Here is a 26,416-nt window from a genome sequence, read left to right on the forward strand (position 1 = left end):
CAAAGGCTTTCATTTCCACCGTAACATATGTCCATTTCAGAAAGCAGAGGGAGCAAACTCGTTTCCAGAGTTTATTGCATTATACATGCGACCAGAACATGCACAGAAAGGACAGGTTGCTGTTGTACTTCTACCAAACCACAGATGCACCACAAGGGAAGGCTACAAGGCATAAGTCGTCAATATTCCATCTCACCAAGGACAATTGCTAAATTCATTTGTGAAAAGATACATTGTAATGTGCTTTTTTAGTCCCCCTCCCCCCAAAGCTTGTGGGTTTTCTTAATCTTTTTTTTAAATATATATGTAATTTAAGTACTTTTAAGTACTGGATGTATTCAAAACGCCATGAGATCATGGACTAACCACACACACAGACCTTTTGCGTTAGGAAAAACATGAAAAAGTCACATTGCTGGATGGATGAATGAACTGATGGATGCTATACAGTTCCAATAAGTTAAGACCCAAATGAAAATGCGCAGTAATAGTTACCCTGCATTACGATGAAAAAAAAAATAAATTACACGTGCTAGTTTTTTTAATATATATATACTCATAGGGATTACAGATCACTTGCAGCACGAACAGAATGACCCCAAAGTCACATTCTAGCAGGAAACAAAACAAAACAAAACAAAAAACAAAGAGCAATGAAGGTTTTGTTTCCGCCTTCCCAGTCCTCCAGCACTCGGCCCTGGAACGCGGTGCCCCCTCTCCGATCCTGGCCTCTGACGGGCCTGGGACCTAAGAGAAGGTGAGGTTGGCGGTCAGTTCTCGGATCCGGTTCTCTCGGCTCATCTTCTTGAGTTTCATTCGGCGGTTTTGAAACCAAATCTTGACCTGCCTGTCGGTGAGGTTAACGCTCTTACTGATCTCTAGGCGGCGCTCGCGGGTGAGGTACATATTGAACAAGAACTCTTTTTCTAATTCCAGCGTTTGGTGCTTAGTGTAAGGGCACCTCTTCTTTCTGCCACTCTTTGCAGTGAGCCAATTGCTGGTTGGAGTATCAGACTTGATTTCCTCTAACAAAATTAAAGGGAGAAGAAGAAAAAAAATCAAGAATTTTTTTTTTCTCTCAGTCTTTTCAAATGTACCCTTGGCCATGACCCCACTGGCAGGCAGGCCGCTTTGGGAAATGCTGGTATTAAACATTACTCATATGAGGTGGGCCCTGGAAAGGATTTGTAATTGATGCCAGATTAGTTTAAATGCCCCAAATGACACGATGGGTGGGTACTCTTGCCCTCGGTGTCAGGGTTCTCTCTCTTTCTCTTTTTCTCTCTCAACTTTCTGACCTGCACAAAACATTAGTACAATAGTAAACTTTCAGAATCTCCCGAGCAACATTCTAAGTGGGCAGCTCATAATTGGGCTGGAGTGGAAGAAGCAACCCACAGCCTGAACGAGACTACCAACCCCACTGCTGCCTCACATCCTCAAGTCTGCCACTTCTTCCCCACTTTTCCTGCCCGGGCGGGGAGCCCCACAACCAGGTTAGTTGCCCTTCTCTTTCAAAAGATAACCAAGGAAGCGAGTACACCTTCTCCGACCTGCCTGGGCATTGTTGTACTCCCCAGAATTTCTTGCATTCTCATGCCTTCTTGTCCCCACACAAAAGCATCCCCCCCCGCCCCCAGAAATGTGGCTCCTTACTGTGGCCCACCTCTGGACACTGGGGGAGAGGCTTAGGGGCAGGGTTCCTTCTCAAAAAGCCAGAACCCCTGGCCCTTTGCCCCAGCCCAGCCCCAAGACTGGCCCTGCCGGGTGGGCCCTGCAAATTCCATTCTCCCCCCTTCAGCCTTTGCCCTCTTTGCAAATGGATTGCAAAGCTTGCAGCACTTTCCCCAGACAAAGCCAAGGTTACCCAACCCCGCAGCGGCTGGGAGCCCTGTTCCCCAGCCCAAGCACCAACCAGCCCAGTCATTTCGTTCCCATTGCCACCCCCAAGCTCGCAGGATGCGGGGTGCATACACTTGAACACGAACACGGTGCCTTGGACCGCCTTAAAATCATCATTGGGTGAAAGGCAAAGCTGGGACTGCAAATCTGAGCAGGAGAAAGGAGGTTCTGGGGCCGTGTTTACGAGCCGCAGGTCTCATTTGCCCTCTTTTGTTGCATTTCAAGTCTAGCTCAGGAAAAATAAACCCGGCAAGCCCATCCTCTGCCCAGGCGCCATCAGCGTGGGGCCAGGACTAGCCAGGAGGGCCAGGGCAGCCAGGGAGAAGCGGGGACCATCTCGAGACTGAGACTGCCCCTCTAAAAGCCAGGAGGAGCCGCACCTGCCAGTCGGGCTCCACCTCAGCTGCCCGGGCTCGACGCTGGGCACCCAGGCGCTCCCTCTCTGCCGGGTTCCCGGGCTGCACGCCCCGCGGGGGTGGCAACTTGCTCATACCGACCTTTGCTTTCCTTCTCCTGTACTTCGGGACTGGACACGGAGACCTCAGCCAGGCAGCTCCTTTCTTCCGGAAGGCCGCCCTTGGCCTCGGGGCTCTCCACCTGGGAGACTTTGGTGGGCTCTTGGCCACTCACGGGCTCGTTCATCTTCTTTTCCATCTGCAGCTGGGCGGCCGAGAGCTGCGGCTTGGCCACGCCGCGAGGGTTGAGCTGGAGCATGACTGTGGAGCTGCCTTCGGGGCTGTTATTGTACTCTTGGGTTTTCCCGGTGGCGTAGGTCTGACTCAGTCTAAAATATCCAGGGACAGGAACCTCGGGGTTCTCAACGGGACAGGACTCAGGGACCAGCCTCTGGTACGAAGGGACCTCAGCAGAAATGAGTTTGTTGCGCTTATCAGAATACATGCAGCAATTGGATTCTTCCTTAATGTTGGTGGTGAAGGAGCAAGTGGGGACTTGCTGTGTAACAGGTTGCTCTATTCGACAAGATCTGTTCGGGTCTGTCCAACTGTCTACTTGAGGTATATAAGGATGCACATTCATACCCATATTTTGGTGGTTCACTTCTCTTTTGGCCAGAGACGGGAGCAGTCCACAGGTTTGCATTCCATAGGTCCCCATGTCTGCGCTAGGTGGTGGCATGTACATGCTGGCGCTGCTCGAATAAAAACTGTCACTCCTGCAGGCACTGATCAAGGAATCTACTAAAAAAGTATTAGCAGCAGGAGAGCTGTTGGGAAAGGACATTTTGGGGAGGAATTTGAAGAAGAGAGATTGTGTCCTTTGTAGGCTGACATCTCTAGGAAAACATTCCCCGTGTAATTGTGGATGCCTCTGCCGACCACATGACAACCAAGCCAATGAGATTTGAAAATGGCCTTGAGCCGCAGCCTCCTCGCAGGTCACGTGCTCCAGAGCCCGGCCGGCCGGCCGCGTAAGCACGGACAACAGCGACATCTACTACGCGCCCGCGATAGTGCGCGCCGGAGACAACCGGTCCAGCCCTCCCCGTCGCCCGCCAGCCTCCCCGGGGCTCGCTCAGCCGGCCGGCCCCACTCGCGTCCCCTGCTCCGGCCTCTGGGCCCCGCTGGCGGAAGGAAAGTCTCGGCCCGAGGGGCGTCCGGGAGGACACGGCGCGGGGAGGGAAGCCAGAGTGCCGTGGCGCCAGCACACAGAAGCATTCCCCGCACACCCCCAGGCCGAACGCGTCCGAAGAGCCGGGGCACGGGCGGGGGGTGGGGGCCCGGCTGGGTAATTTTCTCCGGGGCAGCCTGGGAAGGTGAGTCGGATTTCCCGGGCTCTGAGACATCCCACCCCAGGGGTCCGCAGTAAAGATGTCTCACGCAAAGACGCGGCCAAGGTATCGTGGGCAGCGGAGGCGAGAAGGGCCGCGAGGGCTAAGAGGCCAAGCAGCTGGCCGGCCCTGAGCCCCGAGGACTGGCCGGCCCTGGCGCTGTCCATTCCCTCCTCCAGCCCGAGGGAGATGCGGGATCCCGGTCCCTTCGCGCCCCGGTGGGCTACCCGAGCCTTCGGCTCTCTCGGAGGAACCACACCCCGACCTCTGCGGCCGGGCCGCTGGGAGCTTTCAGCCCGGAGACAATCCCTCGCCAGCAGTTGGCTATCCTCGAAAGCGTCCCTCCGACTCCCAGCGGGAGAACTAAACCGAGGTTTCCCTCCCTACACGCCCTGATAATAATGAGCGAAGAGGAAGGAAGGAAGAGCGAAAGAAAATAATTTTTTCAAGGAAAGGGGAAAACTCTCGCCCTCAGACTCCAGAAGTTTTAGAAAACTGACTGGGCCGAGTAGGAGAGAGAGAGAGAGGCAAAGGTGTCATTTGGTTCTTCTGCAAAGAAAAATATGTTTTCCTTTTATGGATTTTGTAAAAGCATTGGTTTCTGACAAGTGCAAGGTACAAAAGGTTGTGGAATTTATTAATACATATTAAGAAGAATCAGGGCGATCAATAAAATTCTCATCTACATTCTTGGGCTACTTGGTAATTTTCTTGCTTCTGAAGGTTTTTAAAGAGTTATACCCGCTGTTGCCGCACACGGGAAGATATTTTATTAACAAATCAATCGAGACTTTGTAAAGGATAAGATTAATAGTTAAGATTTAGCATAATGGCGTTCGCTTTATGAATTATTGAAAATTATACTATTGATTTTTCCCCTTCGCTACTAACCAAGAAGGTCAATTTTTGTTTTAACACAAATCGTCAAATATTAAAAGCTATACTTTTGTCAGAAGTTGAGTTTTATAGTTTTGGACAATTCCTAAAATTATTTGACACCGTTTTGCTTGGGTAAGGGGAGGGAGAAAAAAAAGGAGGTGAGAGAACCTTAGTCCTCTGTTTCCTTTGGTGACGGAAAGTTCTATAAAGAGGATTTGGTCTGGGGTTGTGGTCGAGCTCATTAAAGAATAACCACCATCACCACCATGGAAACTCAGAGTTTTATGAGAAACTTCTCCAACAACTTCCTTTCTTGTTCTCTGGTTGCAGGCGGGTGAGCCGCCCTTCGGAAGCCCCGGCCTCCGGGCAGCAGCGGGGAGCTTTAACCTTGATTTCCAAAGGCTTGCCCCGGTCGAGGGGCCAGGCCAGGGCACAGGAGCCGTCCTCGGGCTTCCCAGATCCCCTTCCCTGCATCGGAGAGAGGAAAAGGGCCCCAGAAACCCTGATTGAGAACCAGTTCTCTGTCCGGAAAGGCGGCTGGGTTTTCTTCTCCCCACACTCGCCCTGTCATGGGCTGGCCTTGGATTTCAGGCCCAGAGACTGAACTTGTGGGCAAACTGGGTTTCCCCCTCAGCTGAACATTTCTTTGGAGCCCGATGCTCATTAAAGCGCCTCAGCATTCTGGCGGGGGGGGGGGGGGGAGCTAGGAGCCTGCTCACTCCTTCACAAAAACCTTTTCCAGCAAACCCTCTGTCCCCCTCCCCAAAAGGGAATCTCCCCTGGCCTGGTGGAAACAGGCTCTGAACATTATTTTCGGCCTTGGGACCACTTTGCCTGTCCCCTCGAAGTGCCCTCGCCCAAACAATAACCCCTTTTAAAAAACTCCGCGGTGGCAATGAGACAGACCTTTTAAACCTTTACGCAGCTGTTCAAATACAACATCATTGTCAGGTTAAAAGCCTGGCGCCTCTAACTGCTCGGGCTATGGGATGCCGGCCGGCGAAGCCCGAGGTTTAAACATTACCTTTCCGTAGGGGTGGCTGTTTTTAAGCTTGAGGATGGAGGGGAGGGGGTGAGGAAAGCAGGAAAAAAAAATCCAACTTTTGATTCTAGTCTGCTACCGGTCCTGTTCAAAGCTAACAGCCACGGACCAGCACCCCCAAAACTGTTTTATCAGAAGGTGGAGATCATGATCCCGGCCGCAGTTAAGCGTGCCCAGGGCTGGACAAAGTGCCCGCTGCACACGCTCTCGGCAGGCGCCCTGACGCCAGCCTGGTGCTCCAGGACTGTCGTCCCTTTGCATCTCACCCTTTGCTGGAACTTGGTTGTCCAGTTCTCCCTATCCCCACTCGTGAGGCAAGACTGTTCAATCTAATCGGGAATTTTATGCCCATCAAATGCCCTTTCATAATCTTTATTTATACATGAAGAAAACATTCAGGTTAAAAACCAGCAATTCCTCGCGGAGCGGGTAGGTGTGCGGTAAGCCAGCACAAGCAGGATCTGCCTTCCGAATTTGGGGGCCTTTCTGTTTCACCTCTCAGGGGCTTCGGGCTCTAAGTCACCCCCATGTTAGATTTGGCTTGAAATAGTTCTTCACTCACAGAAAATCTGTGTATCGGCTATAATTTTGAATCTATTATCACAAAATTCTTTTATTCTTTCTCAAATATCTGCCTTCAGACCAGTTCCTTGAGGCCAGAGACTCCAATATTTCAGAGGAATTTTGTAATAAAAATGGAGCAAAACAGAAATAATACAGGAGAATGATCTGGACCTGGGAGGATGGAAAGTTTGGCTAAGACTCTAAGGCTAGGATGGAGCAAATGGAATGAAAAGGCAGTGGCTTTCAAGGCCAGACTGTATTTTGCTTAGGAGTATTTAATGTAGCTGCAAAGCTACCGTTTTCGATCATCTTTAGATCAGTTGGAGCAGTTACCATTAATAATAAATCAATATTGCACTATAAAGGAGATGAATACCCATATTTGTACCAAGACATCCTTCTCCCTGGCACAGCTCTTTCCAGAGAAAAATTAATAGGGTCGCTTTAGCAAGAAATTAGCATTTGTAATCAAGAAGTGGCTTGCATCTGCGCTCTTCTGTCACCAGGAAGAACAGTGACCCTGGGCCTGAGTAGACCTGAGGACTCCTAGGTTGGCCCTGAATTTGGGCCCTGAGTGGCCTCAGGGCTGTGCCATTCTTTGGGGGCAGAGTGGATGGGGACAAATTTTAAAGGCTGCTTCCCCAGGCAGCCCCTCCGGGTTGCACTGTGCCCCTTCCAGCCAATGTGAAAAGAAATCAAGGGGGCAAATGGGCAGGCTGTGGAAGCCACCACCAACTCAGTGAAGAGTCTGTGGAGACTGCACGAAAGGGCTGGCGGCTCGGGAGCCTCTTTCCGTTACAGACACAAAAGACTCCTACTTGGCGCACTTTCCCTCCACTTCAGGATCTGAGATCTCGGTGATTCAAGATACGTGGCCACACTCCATGAGGCCCACAGGCTCTGAACAATCAGGAGGGGTCGGGTCTGCAGCCCCCCAGAAGTCCTGGTCCAATCCTCTGTCCTTTCTCAGGCCCGTTTGGGCGCTCCTGGTAGGAAAGGAACTGAAGACTGCTTAGCGCCCGTTGTCTGAGGAAGGCTGCCAGCCAAGGCCAAGGGGCCCTGAAAGGCCACACGCACCCCTGCTGGAGCTGCCTGAAGAGGAACACAGTGACATTTGGGGGGGGAGGGTTCCCTCCCCACCTGGACTGAGACCCAGCTTAGGCTCTGAGAAATGTCGCTTCACAATAGCTAAGCAGGACCCGCGGTCAGACGGGCAGGAGCCGGGGGTGCCCGTGGGGATCACCTATGCCTCTGGCTGGCGCCTCACTGGGGGGCTCATGGCGCCCCAACCTCCACTGAAGCTGATGCCAGCTCCCAGGGTGGACCCAGGGCCTCTGGTCCAGGGTTTGGAGAAAGGAGACAGAGACAGCAGGGCCCAGGAGGCCAACACTAATTCTGGGGGTTGCCGGCGCTTCAAAATGAACTTCGGGAAAGAAGGGACAGCCACCGTCCCTTAGAACAGCCCATTCATGTCCTGGAGCCCTCCCTTTTGGACAGAGGATGGCGACACAGGCCCTCCCCAAAATCAGGGGCTTTGCAAAAGGGGGATGGGGGGCCAGGAGGGCATGCAGCAAGAAGACTGCTTTCAAGAGCTGGTGCCAAAATCAAACTCCGTGCTCAAAGCCAGCAGGCGGCTGCGAAGACTGTCCAGGGTTCTGTCAAACGCAAAGCTCGTTTGCTTCAAATGCAATCCCCATTCCGCGCCGCCTTGCCTCGTAGTATAAACGTTTCCCGGGACAGCCTGCCGCTTCCCGCAGCCGCATCAGCCCAGCCTGGCCCAGGCGCCCCAATTCAGAATTCCGCCTGCACTTCTGGCTACCGGCAGCCCCGGCTGCCAGGCATGGCCGGGTTGGGGGGCACTCCCTCGCCCAGAACGACCCCCTCAGTCCCGACGCGTCTCATTTTCTCTGAGACCACACTCAGCTAAGTTGACGGCGCCCCGATCTGTCTTAAACAAAAGCCTTTTAATCATCCCAGGCGGTCGGAGAGCGTACCAGACGGACGCTGTTTTGGGGAGGAGTTGGTCCTACCCTCACATCGTTCTCCATACTCAAACCAACAAGAAATTAATTTCTCTCATTTAATTAACTCTCAGTGGCATGACCTATTTGGAAATGTACATTTTGGTCTTTAAAAAAATCTCTCCTTGACACCACCAGGTTATACCAAGGTATTCTTTGCAACGGCGTTGTCTTTAAGGAGACAACGATTAGGTGACTGTCTGTTTCAGGAATCTGGGTAGCTCCCTTTTCTCTGTCTTTATACAACTTCCCACACTTCGTGGCTGCTTAGAACAAACAAACAGCAAACAAATACCTTAGTGGCCGCCTGTTTCTAACGGGCTCAGATTGCCTATCAGAATCAGTATTGGAAAGATAGGGTACCGCGGCGTCTCCGCCAAACGCGGCTTCTGGAACGTGAGCACGCCCCCGTGTGGCTCTCCAAGGCCATGCAAACGGGAAATGGTATCTCTCGGTAGGGCTTACCTAAGGTGGTGGACACACAAGCTTGCTACATTTAGACGCAGTTTAAAAAAAAAAATAGATGGAGAGAGAAAGAAAGAAAGCAGTTTAAGCTCCTGCAACGATCATACTACTAGGGCACTGACATTTTAACGGACGCCCAGAATTCCACACAAAGAAATCCCCTTCCGAACGAAATTATTCAATTGTAGGCTTTGTTTCTCTTGCAATTTTTCACCAAAGGTTGAGAGACACTTTGGAAAACAATATAAATATCTTTAGTTTTGTTCCATATCATAGAAAGTACAATAACTTTTCTGACGGTGCAACAGTTTTTTTTCAAATATAGCGAAGGTGTAAATCTGACTAAAGCTTCCGCTTTCAAATGCCTGCTTTGAAAGCCGTGGTTCTTCATTAGAGCAAAGGGGAATGCTGTCTATGACCCCCCCCAAAAAACCCACCTCAGTATATCCTAACTGTATTAAAAAACATGCTGGTAGACACTTAAATCTAACCAGTATTTTAAAAAGAAGTCAACTGCTATTGAATTACACAAATGTTTGAAGGGAAATTAAGGTTATTGATCCTGAAATTAGGCATTTGCTTAGATTTATGGTGAACCCCTGATATGATGCTGTGTGGTCATAAATGTATGTGGGGGTCTGGATGTGTGTAAGCATGTGTGTTTGAGAGTGGGTGGCGGCTGAATATCACAGAAGAACTTTAAGGCGCCTAATTATTCAGAAAGGTTAAAGGTGATGACCTTGACATTTTGGAAGTTCAAAGGCATACACTTATGCACTTATGTTTTTCCTCCTACCACCCCCCCCACCAAACTTTGGCAATTAAAAAAATTTTGCATTTGGAAATGTATACCTCCTCTGAGGATGCATGGGGTACTGTATATCTTATGGACCTTTTTTCTTTTTTTTTTCTTTTTTTTTTTACTTTGGGCTTAGGAGAGGTTAAGAGTCATGATTCACTTTACTTTTTTCAGAGAAAGAGATGCTTTTCTCACTCCTCCAGTTTATTGCACATTGCGGAAATCTCTTTTGGGCCCACCAGAAGGTGTATAATATAACCCAATTAAGCTGTTTAGAACTTTGGCTTTTATGGTGTTGTCTAGACAGTTCAAGGTTTTGTAAACAGCCTGGCCTGGCCCTGCAACATAAAGTGCAGTTCAGCCCCCACCACATTCTTTAACTTGAAGCGATAAATGCAGTGAGAAGTGGGTCTGCAGCCTCAGGCCCTATTCCAGGGAGGGGTCTTACCTTCTCTACCTACTGACACTAGCAAGGATCCCAAGCCCTCTCCACCACTGGTAACTACCTTTTAGCAAACTATCTTTTTTTTCAATGAAGGTTTCCAATTTTGGCTTCTTTTTTTTAAGGGGCCCTGGCTCCTTGACACCTCGTTAAGAGTAAATTTAGATTTTCTAACAAGTTTTTAAAAATGGTTTTTGTCTTTTCAAAAATTCCAAGTTCACTAAACTGGGAATGGGGGGAGGAGACTTCCTTCTTAGTTTCCTGCTGCCCCAGCCTCATTGCCTGGAGAAAGCAGCACCAGAATGGCTGGGTCACATCCTCAATTCAGAAATTCATCCCTAAAGTGATTTTTCAAACCAGTGTAGCCTAGACAGGGTGGGAGAGAGCTACTCTTATTTCAGTGGGATTAAAAAGCATTTCACTTGATTTTCAGTTGCATATGGGAGAAGGTTCTGGCCACTAAAATCCCCTAATCAGACACTAAAATTCTTTCAAGAGGAAAAAATCATATATTGTGTTGAAGCTGTAACCTCCATTTTACCAGAAACCATTTATTCACACAAAACACAGTGACTTATGCCTTGATAGGACAGACCGACAGACCGAAGATACATTTCCCAGAGTTTAAATAATCTGCATTCACCAAGGGGGATGGTCAGGTCCCTTAAACTCAGAACAAAAACAAGCGCCTTCCAGCCCAGCGGCCTAACTCTCTACAGATCCCACAGCGTCCCCACGGGGACTCGGAGAGAGGGAGGGAGAACAACAGCACATTGGCAGTAAAATTGTAAAGGGACGTTTGCATTTACCATTTTCCCCTTATTAGGATCCATTCGGCCAAGTCCCCGGCCTCGTCCGCAGGCAGCAGTGGTCGCTGGGAGGTCCCGAGTTGACCATGGGAAGGAATCGTGGAGTTCCACAGAGAAGAGGCGTCATTAAACCCAAGAACATTGGGCCTGCCCAGGGCAGGCTGGTGGGGAAGTGGGTGGGTGAGTGGGGCTCGGGAAGAGGGATGCTTCCTGGAGCTCTCAAAATAAGGGGTTTCCAGTGAAATACTGCAGACGGTCTCTGTTCAGTTTCTTTTCTTTCATTCTGCGATTCTGGAACCAGATTTTGACTTGCCGGTCAGTGAGGTTGAGCATCCGAGAGAGTTGGAGTCTTTTCTCTTTGTTTATGTACACGTTAAAGAAAAACTCGCGTTCCAGTTCGCGGATCTGGTACTTGGTGTAGGGACAGCGCTTTTTCCGGGACCGCTGGGGGGCCACTGCAAGGCAGAGAAACCAAGAGGTGAGAGAGGCCGCTGGCTGCCCACTGCAGCCCGCCCGCCGGCCCAGGCCCGCGCGAGGGCCAGGCCTCGGCCCGTTGGGGACGTCCCCTGCCGCCACTGAAAGGCCCTGCCTGTGTCGTGGGGGATGATATATGGGCGGGCACAGGAGAGAGTGCGGGCGTGGACCTGTGTTCACGCCCGGACGGAGACACACACACACACACACACACACACACACACACACACACACACCCTGGCACGGAGGTGGAGAAGCAGAGGGCAAGGCCGGCTCTGAGTTGGAACCCGAAGGGAGAGAAACACGAGCGCGCCCGTGCATCTGCTCTACTCCAGCCAGCAGCGCGCGTCAGCCAGAGGCTTGGATAAAGTCCAGTTCAAGGATCTCCCCACCCCACCCCCCTTAAAAGCAGGAGGCTCGAGTGTCCACATTCACAAAGTGGCTTGAAATCTCCCCTCCTCACTCCATGGTCTCTAGCAACACCCACCCCCCCAAACTGGGGAAAATCTCTCTGCAGCGATTAATGTCCCCTTCGAAGTCTACCTTAAGCCCACCTAAATTGGTTTCCTATCGTAAACACACTTTACAACGGCCCGGGAAATCTTATAGGATGTATAAACCCCTTCGAACGCTTATAAAGTAGCACATAAAACGGCGCAAGCAGAGGGAGGCCCCCGCCGCCCCCCCGCGCCCGCGGCCCCTCCGCCCCCGCCCCCGCCCCGGCCCGGTCGCCCACCCCGCACCGGGTGCCTACCTGTGCCGCCACTCTTCTCAGCCCCCGCCTCCCCCGGGGGCCCCTCGCCATCGCCGCCGCCGCCTTCTGCCGCCCCCTTGGGCTCCGAGCCGGGGGTCGCCTTGGCGCAGGGACTTCCCCCGCCGCCACCGGCCCCCGTCTTGGGGTCGCCCTTGTCGGCGGCGCCCTCGGGCTGCGGCGGCGCAGGAGGTGGAGGGGGCTGAGGCCCGGCGAATGGGGGCCCGGGCGCAGCCTCGTAGAACTGATCGAAACCCTGAGGCAGGATGCCGTTTCGGCCCACGGCGCTGTAGAAGTTGGAGGCGGCACCCGCGGGGCCGTGTGGCGGCCCGGGCGCGGCGCACACCGGCTCCGGCGCCTTGAAGAGCACGTCCGGCCGGCGGCCCGCGGGAGGGAGCAGCTCGCGCTGCATGGCCGCCTCCTCGGCCGCCGCCGCCGCCGCCGCCGCCGCCGCGGCTGCCGCGTAGTAGGGAGCGTAGCCCCCGGCGCCGCCGCCGCCGCCCCCGCCGGGGCCGCCCCCGCCGCCACCGCCCCCCGCGCCGCCGCCGCCGCCGCCGCGGTACGGCCACTTGGCGCGCTCCAGGCCGTAGTCGCGGAAGGCCACTTCGCGCACGGGCTGGACGTGCGGCGCCAGGTTGGAAGAGTAGGGGAAAGTCATCTGGCAGGACGACGGTTGCGATAGGAAGGACGGCTTGCTGGCGAAGTCCGACGGGGCCACATAGTAGGCGCAGCCGGGCAGGTACATGCTGGCTGCGCTCGGGCCGCACTCATCAAAGTCGTTCATGGCTCCGCGGCGTGCGCGCCGGCGAGCCCCGGGCCGCTCCCCGCGCCGCCAACCTGAGCCATCGATTGCACAAGAGGCTTGGGCCAGGATCAACTAAGCAAAAATCCCCACCGGGCGCTGACGTGCAATTCATCTTGATTGATTCTGGTGGTAATTATGTCACGTGACGCCATGGAGAGAAATGTCCTTATATCTGTATCAGCTCTCGCCAACACGCCCCGGGACGGCTCCTGGCGCCGAGGCACGCGCGCGCTGGGGCGGATCAGTCTCCCGCTCCAGCCAGGACTCCCCGGGCGCTCCCTGACCAGGCTGAGCCGCAGGCTGGTCACCTGTGCGCCGCCGGCGGCCGCCACTGCTGGGTGCATCTGCCGCCGCCCGGCTGGGCCGCCCGCCCGCCCGCCCGCGCCGCTTTAAGTACGCGGACCGAAGCCGGCGGGGAGGAGGAGGGAGGGGGAGGAAGGGGGAGGAAGGGGGAAGGGAAAGAAGCGGAGAGCGGAGGGGGGAGCCCCAGCCCGGGGCACAGGGGACTAGGTGTGAGGTTGTGAGGTTCCCACCCCCCACACCCCTTCCTGCAGCCGCTCCCTCCCCCGCGACGCCGCCACCCCTCTGCAGCTTGCCGGTCAGGAGCTTGTTGCTTCTTTCTCAAGGGGCGTAATTGTGCCACTCTCGGGGCACACGGAGCCCTGATTTACATATTTCTCAGCCCAGCGCGTTCATCGCAGAATAACGTGGCTCCCCCCACTCCTGACCCCGGGAGCGCGAGTGCCAGCCTCGAAAAAACCCACACCAAAACCCTATGAGGAGCTCACCCAGGCCCGGGCCTCGGTGCCCACTCGGATCTCTCGCCCTCTCTTCTCTCTCTGTTCCTGTCTCCCTTTCTCCTTCCTTCGTCTCCCTTTCTCCTTCCTTCGTCTCCCTTCAGTCTTCTCACTTCTTTCCCTCCTGTCCTCTCTTCTCCCACTCCCTTCTCTTGTTCCCTCTTGCCTTCTTCCTTCTTCTTACTTTCCTCGTTTCCTCTCCTCTTTCTCTGCCCCCTGATCTTCTCTCTTCCTTTCCTCTAGCTGTGTGTCACCACCTCTGTGCTCTCCCTGTCGCCTCTCTGCCTTTCCTCTCCCAATGCTAAAGCAAGGAGGAAGTTCGGCCAGCAGAGACGCCCCGTGGCCCTCTAGAAGCTGGGGGGTCTGGTGAACAAAAGGATCTGGAGTCCTACTCTAAAGGTGCCTGGCCTCCCGCTCCCCACCAATCGGAGACAAACCACTGGCGCCTCCACCCTCCTCACCCTCTCTGCTTTTTGGCCTGGACTACGACCAGCCCGCCTCACAACCAGCCCCTTCGCTGCGTCGGAGACCCGCCAAGGCCTACGCATCCACGCCGCCGCCGGGTCTCCCCTAGGCTCCTGCAGTGGCCTTGGGCCGGCATGGTCTCTGCGGGGTGGTGGTGGGGGGGAGCCCCCGGGAGGTCCGTTGGCTCTGGGGAGGGGGGCGGAATGCTCTCAGCAGCTTTTTCCTCCTTGCTTGAGCCTCTCTGCAGCACTTGGCCCTGAGAGCCCCCCATCCATTTGCCCCAAGGCCTCACTTTCCTTCACGGCCGCCAGGTCCCTCTTTCCTAGCCCGGGGGTCCAGGCGAGGCCTGGACTCCCGCCTCCAGGAGAGCCAGCGCTTTCCAAAGGTAAAATCGGTCTCTCAGAAAGAAGCTCCTCAAACCCAAATCCCAGAGCCGAGGGCAGGAAGTTGCCTCTCTGCCCAAGATTCCTCAGCCCAGGAAATCCCAGCACTGGGTTCTGGACCTCAGGCCTACGCCCAGGGCAGGCTGCAGGCTGTGAGGCTGGTTCCCTCCCTGGCCGGCCGCCGCAGTGCCCGTGTGGCAGGCTCTGCCCACCATGCCGACAGACAGAGAAAAGGCGGGCGATCCGAGTTCATATCTATTTTCTGGCCGTTGTCCCCCCCCCCCCCCGCTTTTTCTCCTCCCTCCTTTTCTCCCTCCCACTCTTCTTCCTCCGCCCCCCTCCCATCTCTGCTTTCCTCCGAACACTGCGCAAACAGGTCTGTGGCGACTGGAGGGCAAGGAGGCTCCCCCCGCCCCAGAACTGCTCATCGTTTTGCGCACCCCCCTCCCAGCTGGCACCCTCGCCCAGATTCCTGCTCGCCCCTTTCTCCTCGGTCCAGACCGCCAGCACACTTATCTGCCTCCCATCTCCATCGCCCGCCCAAGCCTCTCCCTTTCGGGCTCGTGGTCGACGCCCCTGGATCTCTCTCCTAAAATGGCTCCCCGGACACCGCACACTGGCCTGCGGCAGCTCAGGACCCAGGGCAGCGGCTGCAGGGACCCCGCCCCCCCTCTTCCAGCCGGGTCTTTACGTGTCTGGGAGTGCGCAAAATTCTCGCACCTTCCCTTTACACGGGGTGGGGCACAGGCAGCTCGCTGCCCCCACAGCGGAGCCTGCTGACCGCTGAAGAGGGAAATGGGGAGGACGGAACCATTCAAGTTCAACGACATGGCGATGGCGGCTCGGGCTGGAGCCGCGCTTTGGCGGGGGAGGGTGCGCCATCTGCAGCGGCGCGCGGGTGCATAGGGGAAGGGGCAGCGGACCCCCCTGGCTGCGCGTTAGCGCGGATCCCCGCCCCCACACCCATCCTTGGGCTTTCATTTTGGGCCCAGCCCGCTTCGGCCTTTTGCCCCAGCTCCCTCCTCGATCCTCACCTCAAAACCCAAGGAAAACCGTAGTCTCCCGACCCCGCGCGTCCCGCGAGAACCTACCATGAAGACTCCGGCGTTGTGGCCTTGTCCTTGCCTGCGCGGCCCCACTCGAAGCACAAGGAGCGCATCCGACCCTTCTGGCGTCCAACTGCTACGCGAGTGGTAGCTTTCCGCGCAGCGCCCAGACGCGATGCGGTAATTTTGAGCCACCCAAGATAAGACACTAACTTGACCTTAACTTTGTCAGGGCGCCCCTGGTATCTGGAGAACGTGAACAGACACTGTCTGGCAGCCCTCGTAAAAGCTGACTGGGGAAGGGATTCTGAGTCATTTCATTTATTGCCACTACAGTTCTGCAAGAAAGCTTTTCCTCCCTGCCAAACTTTAATTATTTATGCTCTTTTAGGAAACGAAAGAAGAGGAGAAACGCGGGGGAAAACACCCAGAGCCAGTCCCTTCCCTGCAGAGCCTTCGGAATGGGCTCCCTAAGTCAAGTGACTGGAGAACAAAAATGTGGGGAGATCACCTTTGTCCAAGGACGGTCGGACAGGCGCTGTGCACCCCCCCTCACGAAGGGGGGGTGATTACAGCTGGGAGAGGCGGGGTGAAGAGGCACCCCCCCCCCCCCCCCGCAGACATGAATATTTACAACGGTTCTGGATTTCTCCTCCACCAGCCGGCCTCCCGGAAGCCTCACTAGCCAGCCTCCTTCGGGGAGAGCCCCCAGGCCTTAAGAGCCCCGCGGTCGGCCCTCTGAGCTTGCAGCCCGTTGAATGTCAGCCGAAGCCATTTTTTTCTCGTTTAAAACCCTTTTTCTTGGTCAAAAGGCCTGCCCAGACTGCAGTATTTTGGAGGACGCATTTGTCTTTGTGTGAGGGAATGTTGAGCACTCAGATTTCAGCATCATTTCTCTTCTCATTTGTTTCTTAGGAATTTCGTCGTGGTTCCAAATCCCCGCCAGGACCTTGGCTAGGAAAGGAGAGAGGACACCACCCTGCCTTTGTATTTGTGCGGATCAGTAAAGGGGATAAATTTGAAAAACACTGCTGAAGCCCCAACGGACAATCGAGATTTTACACTTAGAATAATTTCAATCTCTTTGGGGAGTGGTCTCCATGAATTTCTCCTCCAACCCCACCTCCCAGGCTAAAGAGAAAGAACATGATGATTGAATGGTATACACTGGAAAGAAAGTGTCTCTCTGTGTTATCCTAGGGCCTACGTCTAATTCCGGTTTCCTAGTCCTTTACCCAGCTCTCTGGACCTGAGGTCTGCGTGTGGCCTCCGCCTTTGTTGGGCTGTTTTGGGGGAGAGACTCAGCTCTGGGTACCACTACCTCCCTGAGCCCCATCAGGTGGGAAAACATTTCTAAAGAGGGCCTCGCAGCCTCTTACTTCTTTTTTCCCCCGCCGTTGTATTTTTTCTTAAAGGAGCTGTTTTAAAAATATTTTAAAATACCCAGCAAATTTGCTTCAGGAAAGGGGAGTTGAGCCCTTGACTACTTGGTATTAGAGATTTCATGGTTTTGCTAATTCTTCCACTAGCTAAAAGCTAGCAATTCTCTAGTTCCCATTTCAAAGCCACCTGGGAGTTGAGGTCTGCAAGAGGATGGTGCATACTGAGCAGGCTTTAACTTTCCCAGCCTCAGCTAGAGGCTCCTAAGGCCTACGGGGTGCGGAGGCCACATTTCCCAAGGGAACCTGCTGGGCTGCAGGCAGAGGTGCCAGTATGGAGGATTTCCACAGGGCATAGCCTGTTCCAAAGTAGCCTGATCGAAACATGGCCGGGAGAGATGTTTTGTGTTGAAATAATCTGAGGAATCTCATATCTTAACAGCACCACCCGCCCCCAACAGCAAGCCTTAAAGTTTGAGAATTTAAGCAAAATACAGAAGCCCTGGCCTGCAACAAGCTGAGAGTTCACTTAATGCCCTCCAATCTGCCCACAGTCCCCCCTCCTCCCACTTGCATGTTTCATACACATTTTGTTCATAGGCTTTTATACACCATTTTCTGACTGACTTGGAAGCCATTTTCTCATTTAATGAACAGTCAACACCTGCAGTGAAACCACAACCAGGAAAGAAAAACGAATTTGGTGGCCTAAAATCATTAGGAGGGAATCCGAAACGTTTTGAAAAATTGACATCAGTCCCTTGACAGCTTGGCTGGGACCTGGATATTTATTTCCACTCAAAACATTTTGATGTATCTGATATATACAAACTATTGTGTTTTTTTTTGACAAAATCAAAACAACATAAAACATGCACAACAACTATTAGATAGCAAAGAAAATGCAATTAGTCTAAACATAAACTGCGGTCAGTTGGACTGAGGCTTGGGACTCTCTGTGAGGTGTTCACTCCAGATCTAGGGCCTAGTCCTCCACTGAAAATAAATCATTGGACTTGGGGAACGAATCTTCAACTCTTTGGCTGTCATACATCTCAGTAGGAATTGGGGGGCGCTACTTCTCAGAAGGAGAGGGAAAAGAAGTAGGGATGGTAGAAGGAGCTGGGGGGGCTCAGTTTCTCTGAGGGTAAGGCAGGACACCCCAGCACATGCAAAACAACTCCATCTAGCATCAGGAACCCCAGCCTCCACAAAGCAAGCCCAGCAGGGCCCAGGGCCATACAGGCACCACTGAGGCCGGCCAGACATGGGCTCAGAAAAGGCACAGTGGCTGAGGCACAGAAAGGCCCCAGGTAGAGTTGTCCAGTGGTGAAGAGGGTGAGAGAGGGGGAACTTCTCTACTTGGTCAACAGCAGCGACCAGGGGCTAAGGATTTGAGGGACCTCCTTCTTCACCCCTTGACTGATGGAGGAGCTTTCGCCTCTCCCTACGGTGGCCCATTCCCCTAATTCAAGAAAGACATGTCCACACCTTTACCCACCTCAAGAGGGAAACCATATTTACAGTTGGAATGTAGGACACCCCTCTCCTTGCTCACTCCCTTCTCCTCCCCCTGGATATTTTCTCCACCTCCTAGTGCAACCCAGCCTCAGAGTAGATTAGCAGCTGTCCTCACCAGAGCTGAGTCCAATTACAGAGTGCAGGGCTCTGGCCTAGACATATGTGAGGAGATAGGAGAAGTAGGAGAAATTTTACCAGTCCTATCTAGAGATTGCAGTTTGCTGTGGAGCTTCAGCCTCCCTCGAATCCACAGGAAGGAAGTATCCACCCTATTCTGTCCAGCTGGAGGGGCCAGCCCAGCCCAAACTCCGAGGTGTCTTCGAATTTGTCCAGCCACACGGTCCCTCCCCTCTCGCCTTTCCTCCCAAAGTCTGAATGTCTAGGGTGGCTTTTGTCCTCCCGAACCAGCCAGGGCAGATGGGGGGGGGGGTGCCCTTTCTTTCTCCAGAGCCAAGTTTCTGGCTTTGCCACAAGGGGCTTTGGCTGCAAAGAGACAGAATTGTGCCTGCAGCCCTTTTCTACTCCTTCCCGAAGGACGTCCTAAATTTAATTCCACTCTGAGCTCTAGTGAGGTGCCTACTAAATTCAAAAAGGACTGGGGAGAAGAGGAAAGGGAGTCTAGGTGGAAGCAGAAATCCAAGTACAAGGGTGCTAGAGTGAGCACCCGTGTAAATACCCCAGTCAAGAGCTAGGACAGGTGACCCCAGGCCCCCACTCAGGAAGCCTCAAGGCCAAGGTTATATTTCAATTTCTGCAGGCCCCACCCAGAGAGGTGGAAGCCTAGAGGCCCAACTGGCCGGGCCTCCAAATCCTCTGCTGGCTTCTGGGGCTGCAGACTGAGCGGAAGGGTACGTGGGACCAGCGGAGAAGGCGCGGAGGAAAAGCCCCTACTCCCAGCTCTTCTTTCACGCCAGGCCTCGGCTTTCAAAGGCAGCCCCGGCCGGCCGCGACCACGCGGGGGGCTAGTACAGCGCCAGCGCCTGCTCGCGCAGGACCACGCGCTTCTTTTTCATACGCCGGTTCTGGAACCAGATTTTGACCTGCTGGTCGCTGAGGTTCAGCCTGTTGGACAATTCCTTGCGCTTCTGGCGGTTGATGAATTCGTTGAGGAGGAATTCGTTCTCCAGCTCCGCAATCTGCTGCTTGGTGTAGGGTTTCCGCTTCTTGCGGGTCCTCCCTGGGGCCGCCCCCCACGGCAGGCCTGCAACACAGCCCCAACCCAAGTCAGCCCGGCCGGTCGCTCCTTGTAGCCTGCCCGCCCCTAGCAGCTCCCTCCCCCTCCACACTCTCCCCTGCGCCCCACCTCCCAACCCAGCCCAAACTGGCCCAGGGAGCATGGCCACCGTTTACCGTCGGGCAGCGAAGGTCGCAGGCAAGAGGCGACGCTCGCAGCCTGCACTGTCATGTTCAAGTTGAGCGGGCCCTTGGCGTCTTCCTTGAAGCCGGCAGCGCAGGGGGTCCCCTCGAGCAGGCCTGCAGAGCCCGCTGCCGCGCGGCCCACACCCGCGTAGTCATACTTGGCCGCTTTGAGAGCAGCGGCCGCGGGGGCCAGGCTAGACTCGGGGACGAAGGGCGGCCGCGCACGTCCACGGTCCTCCGGCCCGGCAGCCACATCGGGCGCATAAAACTTGGCCTGCTCTTCGGGTCCGTCCTTGGCGCCCAGGGGCTGTAGGCCAAGCGGCCCGGAACCAGCCAGGTAGGGCTGCGAGAAGCTGCCGAAAGCCGTGGCACCGGCAGGCTGCGCTGGGGCGCAGGAGGCAGGCGTGGTGGCCCAGGGCAGCGCGCCTCGCGGGTATGAGATTGGGGGGAGCGCGGCCAACTGGCCGCCATTCGGCCGCAGGTTGGAGAAGTAGAAGGAGTCAGGCGACTGCAGATTCAGAAGCGAGCCCACATAGCCCGCTCTGTAGAGACTGCGCTCACACATCTCCAACAAAGGGCTTCGGCTGCGCTCGCAGCAGTATTTAGTTACAACCGGGAATAAGAGGACAGGCTCAGACGATTGGACGAAACTTTGCCTGCAGGTTCTTCAAAGCCGGTCATTTCAGCACCGCCTACATCCCCCGACCCGTTTCCCCCCCCTCAGGGTATTATGATAACACCCGCAATATTCGATGGCGAAGGACGAGGCTGCCAGGCAGAACCAAGGAACGTTGAGCGAAGGTGAAACCACTGGGAGTTTCCGGGATCAGCTTCAGAAGCTGGGGACATTGGGTGCCTTTGCCCGAGTGTCCCTTGGGATCCTTCTTGGTCTTGATTAGCTTTGCACTCCCTTTTTCCACTGGCTACCTGGGCCAGGCTTGCTTCCACCAGCTTTAAGTTGCAGCTAAGGCCTTTTCCAGTGCTGTGCACCTCTAGGTTTGCACGGAGAGCCCACCGTGTGGTGGGGCCACCAGCTCTATCCCTAGGCCTGAGCAATGCTTCTTCTACCCCGATTCCTCCCTGCCCTGTTCCTCTGGAGAGGATTCTGCACTAGTGGTCTAGCAGCGAAGACCCACACACTGCCTGAACCCGGCACAGTCCGAGAAATTTGCTGAAGGAGGAGAAATGCATCACAAACTCTGCCCAAGTTTGGCTCCCAGGAAGCTGGTTTCACACCAGTTCTGGTGTGCTTCTCCATGGCCAAGCCCTCTGCTCCCAGGAAAGTTGTGGCCATCCAGGTCCATGGAGAATGCTGGCCCGGGAAGGGGCAGCTGCACTGGCCAATCGTGGCCAAAGGCTACATTCCTTTTATCGCCTGGAGTCACCTTGGCGACTATGTCCTGCCAACCAGAACTCCAAGCTGTTCAACTCCTCTGCAGCGGGCAGAGCAAGACGAGCTCCCCCCGACCTGGTGTGGAAGGACAGAAGAGCCAGAGTCATTCGGCCGGGAACAGCGGGGCACACCGAGGCAGCAGGCTAGCAGCGATCCTCGGCTCAGCGCCTCCTAGGCGGGCTGGCGGGTTCGGGGTTCTGGCGAACAGGGATGCGGGCGGGGCAGCTGTCCCTCGCCGGGAGCAGTGTGACAGCCCCCCCCCTCCCCCGCAGGCCCTCCGATTTAGTTTGGCCAGAGGGCTCTGGGTCCTCCTCTGCTGCTTTGGTCCCAAGAACCCCAGCGACCGCGTGACTGGCGCCCGCCCCAACCTGCAGCCCGCCTCGCCGGTCCCCGAGCCAAGCTGGAATTGGTTAGACCGCCAGCTCCGGCACGGAGACCACACAGGCGCCGCCGGAGGGCAAGGCTGACCACCGCGCTGCGACTTTATTGTGTGAGTTATGGCGACCAATTGGGCGGCTCTGGGGAACGCAGTCGGTCTCTTCCTCCCGCTCTAGGGCGGGGGTAGGGGGTGGGGATGGGGATGTCCGGGACTCTTCAGGGTTCTGTCAGAGTTTCCTTAGGATCTCAGACTTAGAGACAAGAACTCCACTCCCCGTCCTCGGGGGGGTTGGGGTGGTGTAGGCATAAGCTGCAACCTCAGTTCCTAAGGACTTAGGGGATCCAGGCTCTCACTTTGGGAAACTCTCCCTGTTTTCCAGGAGCTACAGCCTCCCCAGGCCCGGAGCTCCAGCTCCAGAGATCCCTGCAGTCTCGTCTCCTCTGGTCTCAGCATACAGTGATGCTCCGGTATTTCCAAGTCCAGGGGTGTCTTCTCCGGACCCTTAGGCAGCGGCACAGCTGCGGTTTACCCCTGGGGACTAAAGATATAAAAGGGCTAAGTGAGAAACAGAAAGACTAGAACAACTAAACTCCCTCCATATCTCCTTGGCTCAGGATGGTGCCCCACCTTATCTCCTGGATTTATAATTTCCGAGGTCCAGCAAGCAAAGTTGTACGCTGGGAGCTGGGAGCTGCAAGCTGCACACTGCGCGGCGGGGGGCGGGGCGGGGGGGGGCGGGGAAGGGCAGGAGGCTTGGCTGGTGAGCTGGGGAATGGGAGAGAGGATTTGGCCGTGGAGCTAAACCGCGAGCTCTGCCAATGCCGCCGACCGCCCAGGAGATGGCGAGCAAGCTCCACGCCTGGCGACGCGCCGCCGCACGGTCAAGATCAACAGTGAAGGGCGGCACCGCCGGCCTGGGGTCGCCAGCCGGTGCGGTCACGGCCCTCTGCCAGGCTCCGCCAAGTGTCTCGGAAAGCCGGAGATCGTGGCAGCAAGGCTGGCCGGGACAGCGGAGTCAGAGTCACCCAGCAGGCTGCCAGACACGGGGAAGCGTCGAGGCCGCCTCTTTGTCTGGCTGTGCGTCCCGGCTGCAAAGCGTCCTTCGTCTCTTGACTCACGCGTAGACGAGCGGGCCTTGAGTCTCCACCAGCGGCGCTCGAAACCTGCCCAGTTTCGGAGGCGTTCTCCCTGCGGCCTCTCAGTTTCCACCCGAAGGAAAGGCCTCTCTCCGAAGCTCCCTTCGCCCTGGCTCCCCGCGGGCCTCCCAGCCAGCGCTTCGGCCACCTACCCGTTCCTCTACTCCCTCCTCAATTCGGAATATAAAAGGAATGCATATAAATAGCAAAGTCTTCATCTGTTATTGATTTAGCCATCAATTCAAATTCCACCGGAGAGCATTTGAGCAGTTTTAATCTTCAGCAAACCTCCCATTTCTCTTAGGCGGAGGGAAACTGACGGGCCAACTACAGATGAAAGGAAAACCTCGTGGCAATCCCCCCATCCGACAGGAAACCTTAGAAATGGACCTGGGAATGGAGTGCGGCCCTGGAGTCTGGAATTTACAAAAAAGGAGGGAAAACGACGATGGAAAAGAAGGGAAAACAGGCCCGTTTCACATGAAAGCACATCTTGTGAGGAAAACAGAGAAAATGTTAGAAACTCTTCCTGAAAGTGGAAGGTCGGGGTCGATGTGTCCCCATTTTCAGGGGTTATTTCTTCTCCAGTTTGAATCATAGTCCGTTCTCTCTCCCTCTCTCTCCTCTCTCTGTCTTTCTCTGTCAGTTAAAACGAAGTTGGCCGCCCACAGTCAACCATCGGTGCAAGATATGAAAAAATCAAGCGGGGCCAGAGAAAACGAAAGTAGCTTTGGACCTTGGGTCTCTGCGCTTTCTCTGGCAGATCCATAAGGGAGCCCTCCCGCCAGGAGAGTTTACACATTGTGTGAGATTTTAAACATGTGTATTTAACTTCATACCAAAAAGTTAGCAACCACTAAATTGATTTGTGTCCGGGCGCTAACAACGGCGAGGCACCCAGTTCCTCAGCGGCCATTTCCCCGAGTGGCAAAAAGGCCTCTAAAAGAAAGTTCATAGTGCCTAAAAATTGCGACTAGAGGTTTAGGGTGTACAATTATGGTTTCAGTCCTCAAATGCTGTTTGGAGGCTGCTCAGAGAAGGCGATAAGGGATCAGCTTGAAATGTTTCTTTTTCAATGGCCAAATATGGATATGTCTAATTTCAAGACCTTCGGAGAGTAGATATTTGTAACAGCCTTTCTAGGAAGAACACCTTCAAATGAGCACAATTTCCTGTACCCAGACACAAACATACATATTGATTTAAAAAAATAAAACTATTTGAATAAAGTGATAATATTGAAAGGAAGTAAAATTTTTATTGGAGATGTTTTTTGTCTGGTAAAAAATACCATTTTAGACACCACAAAGTATATTCTCATTTAAAGACATCACTACTTATGTTAAAGCCACAGGGAAAAGGGCAGAGAGGGGTGGCGGAAATAGAATGGAGGTTTCAGAGAGTAGAACTGGGGTTGAGTTTCCTTCATCTATAGGGAACATCGTAATGTTCAAGACAACAAGATTTTATAATAAATAAGAACACAAGAGGTAACACAAGCTTGGAATAAGAAAACAAATATATAAAGACACAGAAGAAACAAGAGAGTTCTGTTTATTTGCATCTCCCTAGGAATAAAAAAGTGATTTTTAAATGCCTGAAGCACTGCACACATATCCCAGCTCACAGACATTTGCATCTACAAAAATAATCTCTCAGTTGTATAAATATGCAGCACTTTAAAAGTAGTTATTTATCATCACTTTCAGAAACATCTTTTTTTTTTTTTTAAATCTTGAACTATAGAGCTCCACATTTTTCGTATTTGTTAGATGTCTTAAAACTCCATGAGAGGCTCAATACATTTGTTCAGACAGTCAAGTTCTTCACTGGGTTCTGGATAAAAGTTCCCACCCATGGCCACATTGATTCAGTCTCTTTCAGGGGACTGAGGAGATCACCTCATTTCTAGTCCCACAGACCCAAGGTCAAGGAGAAGGTGTGCATTTATACCATCCACGGATCACTCTCACAATTGCAGCCATTTAAATGTTTGCATCTAGAGCTGGGGAAATGAAGGCATCCATGAGGACACATTATTTTCAAATTAAAGATTATAAAAGCACAAATCGACAAAGTATACTAAACACATATAACTACAACAGCAAATGAAAGACCCAAAGTAGGGAAGATTGTCTTCATTCCAATATCAATACAAACCCTATTTAATAAGGTAGCTGCTTTTAAAGCCATCACAGTACCTCCAGCCGCCTGTTTTTAGACTTTCCCAGTGACCCTAGAGCACTGTTTGCCCAGAGCTGTTTCCACTTGCCTCAGAGTGACTGCTGAGAGCTAATGATTAAATTGCCCAATCGCAGGATATGAATGACTGCAAATCCTTCTACCCTAGTAGATTATGAAGATAATCAGTGCTGGAAACAGGCATATGAAGTGATTTAAGAAAATAAAACCCTAAAATCATAATGGCACTTCTGAAATTCTTTTTGGGGGGGATTATTAAAAAATACTTCAAGTCCTTTATACTGGCCTGGAGGGAGAAACAGAACATTAAAAACATCATAAAAAAAAAAACTAGACAAGAACAAAATCAATAATAAACAAGTAAGAAACAGAACTACAGAGTCAGGTTGGGTAGCAAAAGGTTTTAGAGCCAGATAAGGGGAAAAGAGAAGAACAATTCACAAAATTTGCCATCATTGGCAGGGAGATGGGGCGAAATTAAATACATATTCAAGTCTTTCCGAAGGTCTTTTGGAGACAACTGAAAGCATTTAAACTCTCTTTGGCCAATCTGGTCCACATCAGGAGACAGTGTCTTTGAGCTTGGAGACGATTTTCTTGTCTTTCACTCTTCGGTTCTGAAACCAAATGGTCACTTGTCTCTCGGATAGGTTCGTGGCAGCCGAGATCCGCCGCCGCTTGTCCTTGTTAATGAACTTGTTAATGGCATACTCGTTCTCCAGTTCTTTGAGCTGCAGTTTGGTGTAGGGCACCCTCTTCTTCCTCCCCCGACGGTAGACACACATGTCTGGCTGATTTAGAGCCACATCCCCTGGTATAAAAAACAGCATGAAAAAAATTAGACCAGGGTTTCTGGAGCACCACTGGGGGCTGTGTGTGTATGTTTGGAAGGGGTATGGGGAATAAAGAAAACCAGGCTGCTTGCATTTTATTATTATTTATACAGACATATTATTTACACATTATTAAAGAAAGATTATTTACACTTCAAAGTGAAGGCCATTTGATGGATCATCATGGTTTCTCAAACCAGCATCTTAACAAGCCTTCAATTTTATGGCATGGTTATTGGGGACAGTTATAAGGATAGTTTCTGCAAATGCTGGTTGCACACATACAAACATACGCAGACTTAAAAAAAAAATCCAGGTTTTTTTGTTCAAGCTTTGATTTCTTGTGTTGCTGTGTCTGGAGTTTGTGAGCTCTTAGAAGCTTTAGTGGTGACCCTGGGGCAGTCATATCCTTTAAAAGTGGGACCCAACTCTGTGACACTTCTTCAGGGAGGAGGGGCCAAGGCCTGAGCAGAGGGCACACGCAAAGACCCTCAACTGTGGGAGAAAAACAGGCTTATGCCCACACACAAGAAGAAAAGGGTTGTGAGAGGGACAGTTTAAATCAAAGGAGAAATGTACAAATTTCAGGCAAACTATAGGAACTGTTCCATCAGGTTAACCTTGGCTGGGCGAGGAGGACAAGCGCAGCTCCCAAGTAGGGACCTACACTCCTAGTGCTTTCTTTCCGTACACTCTCTTCCCTGCCCCCACTCCCTCCCTCCTGGTCTCCCCGTCCCCCCCCCCCCCCCCACCCCCCCCCCCCCGGGAAGATGGGGCGTGC

The 26,416-nt window shown here is 53.3% G+C and overlaps 4 protein-coding genes across 4 annotated transcripts in view; all 4 read right to left on the reverse strand.

The window, feature by feature from the left end:
• Nucleotides 1–104: 104 nt before the first annotated feature.
• Nucleotides 105–3,400, reverse strand: HOXD10 (homeobox D10). The gene is made up of 2 exons (XM_032420201.1): nt 2,400–3,400; nt 105–1,025 (listed from the first exon to the last, which is right to left on the reverse strand). Exons 1-2 carry the CDS (start codon nt 3,352–3,354, stop codon nt 748–750), a joined length of 1,233 nt encoding a protein of 410 aa, XP_032276092.1. The 5' UTR covers nt 3,355–3,400; the 3' UTR covers nt 105–747.
• Nucleotides 3,401–10,931: 7,531 nt separating this feature from the next.
• HOXD11 (homeobox D11) lies at nt 10,932–12,721 on the reverse strand. Its single transcript, XM_032420320.1, has 2 exons — nt 11,941–12,721; nt 10,932–11,167 (listed from the first exon to the last, which is right to left on the reverse strand). Exons 1-2 carry the CDS (start codon nt 12,719–12,721, stop codon nt 10,932–10,934), a joined length of 1,017 nt encoding a protein of 338 aa, XP_032276211.1.
• Nucleotides 12,722–19,295: 6,574 nt separating this feature from the next.
• HOXD12 (homeobox D12) lies at nt 19,296–20,257 on the reverse strand. Its single transcript, XM_032420452.1, has 2 exons — nt 19,684–20,257; nt 19,296–19,534 (listed from the first exon to the last, which is right to left on the reverse strand). Exons 1-2 carry the CDS (start codon nt 20,255–20,257, stop codon nt 19,296–19,298), a joined length of 813 nt encoding a protein of 270 aa, XP_032276343.1.
• Nucleotides 20,258–25,362: 5,105 nt separating this feature from the next.
• HOXD13 (homeobox D13) overlaps nt 25,363–26,416 on the reverse strand; it is a 1,944-nt gene continuing 890 nt past the window's right edge. Inside the window, exon 2 of the mRNA XM_032420586.1 lies at nt 25,363–25,613. Coding sequence (XP_032276477.1) covers nt 25,363–25,613 — 251 coding nt within the window. The remainder of the gene's footprint in view (nt 25,614–26,416) is intronic.

This window comes from Phoca vitulina, unplaced genomic scaffold (assembly GCF_004348235.1).
Source record: "Phoca vitulina isolate PV1807 unplaced genomic scaffold, GSC_HSeal_1.0 scaffold1, whole genome shotgun sequence".
NCBI classification, from domain to species: domain Eukaryota; kingdom Metazoa; phylum Chordata; class Mammalia; order Carnivora; family Phocidae; genus Phoca; species Phoca vitulina.

Bases quoted from the DNA above. Each gene is read 5' to 3' on its own strand.
- HOXD10 (XM_032420201.1), bottom strand. From the start codon at position 3,354: ATGTCGCTGTTGTCCGTGCTTACGCGGCCGGCCGGCCGGGCTCTGGAG. The intron at 1,026-2,399 runs GTCGGTATGAGC...TAATTTTGTTAG, and splicing joins ACAGGAGAAGGAAAGCAAAG to AGGAAATCAAGTCTGATACT.
- HOXD11 (XM_032420320.1), bottom strand. From the start codon at position 12,721: ATGAACGACTTTGATGAGTGCGGCCCGAGCGCAGCCAGCATGTACCTG. The intron at 11,168-11,940 runs GTAGGCACCCGG...TCTGCCTTGCAG, and splicing joins TGAGAAGAGTGGCGGCACAG to TGGCCCCCCAGCGGTCCCGG.
- HOXD12 (XM_032420452.1), bottom strand. From the start codon at position 20,257: ATGTGTGAGCGCAGTCTCTACAGAGCGGGCTATGTGGGCTCGCTTCTG. The intron at 19,535-19,683 runs GTAAACGGTGGC...GCTGTGTTGCAG, and splicing joins GCGACCTTCGCTGCCCGACG to GCCTGCCGTGGGGGGCGGCC.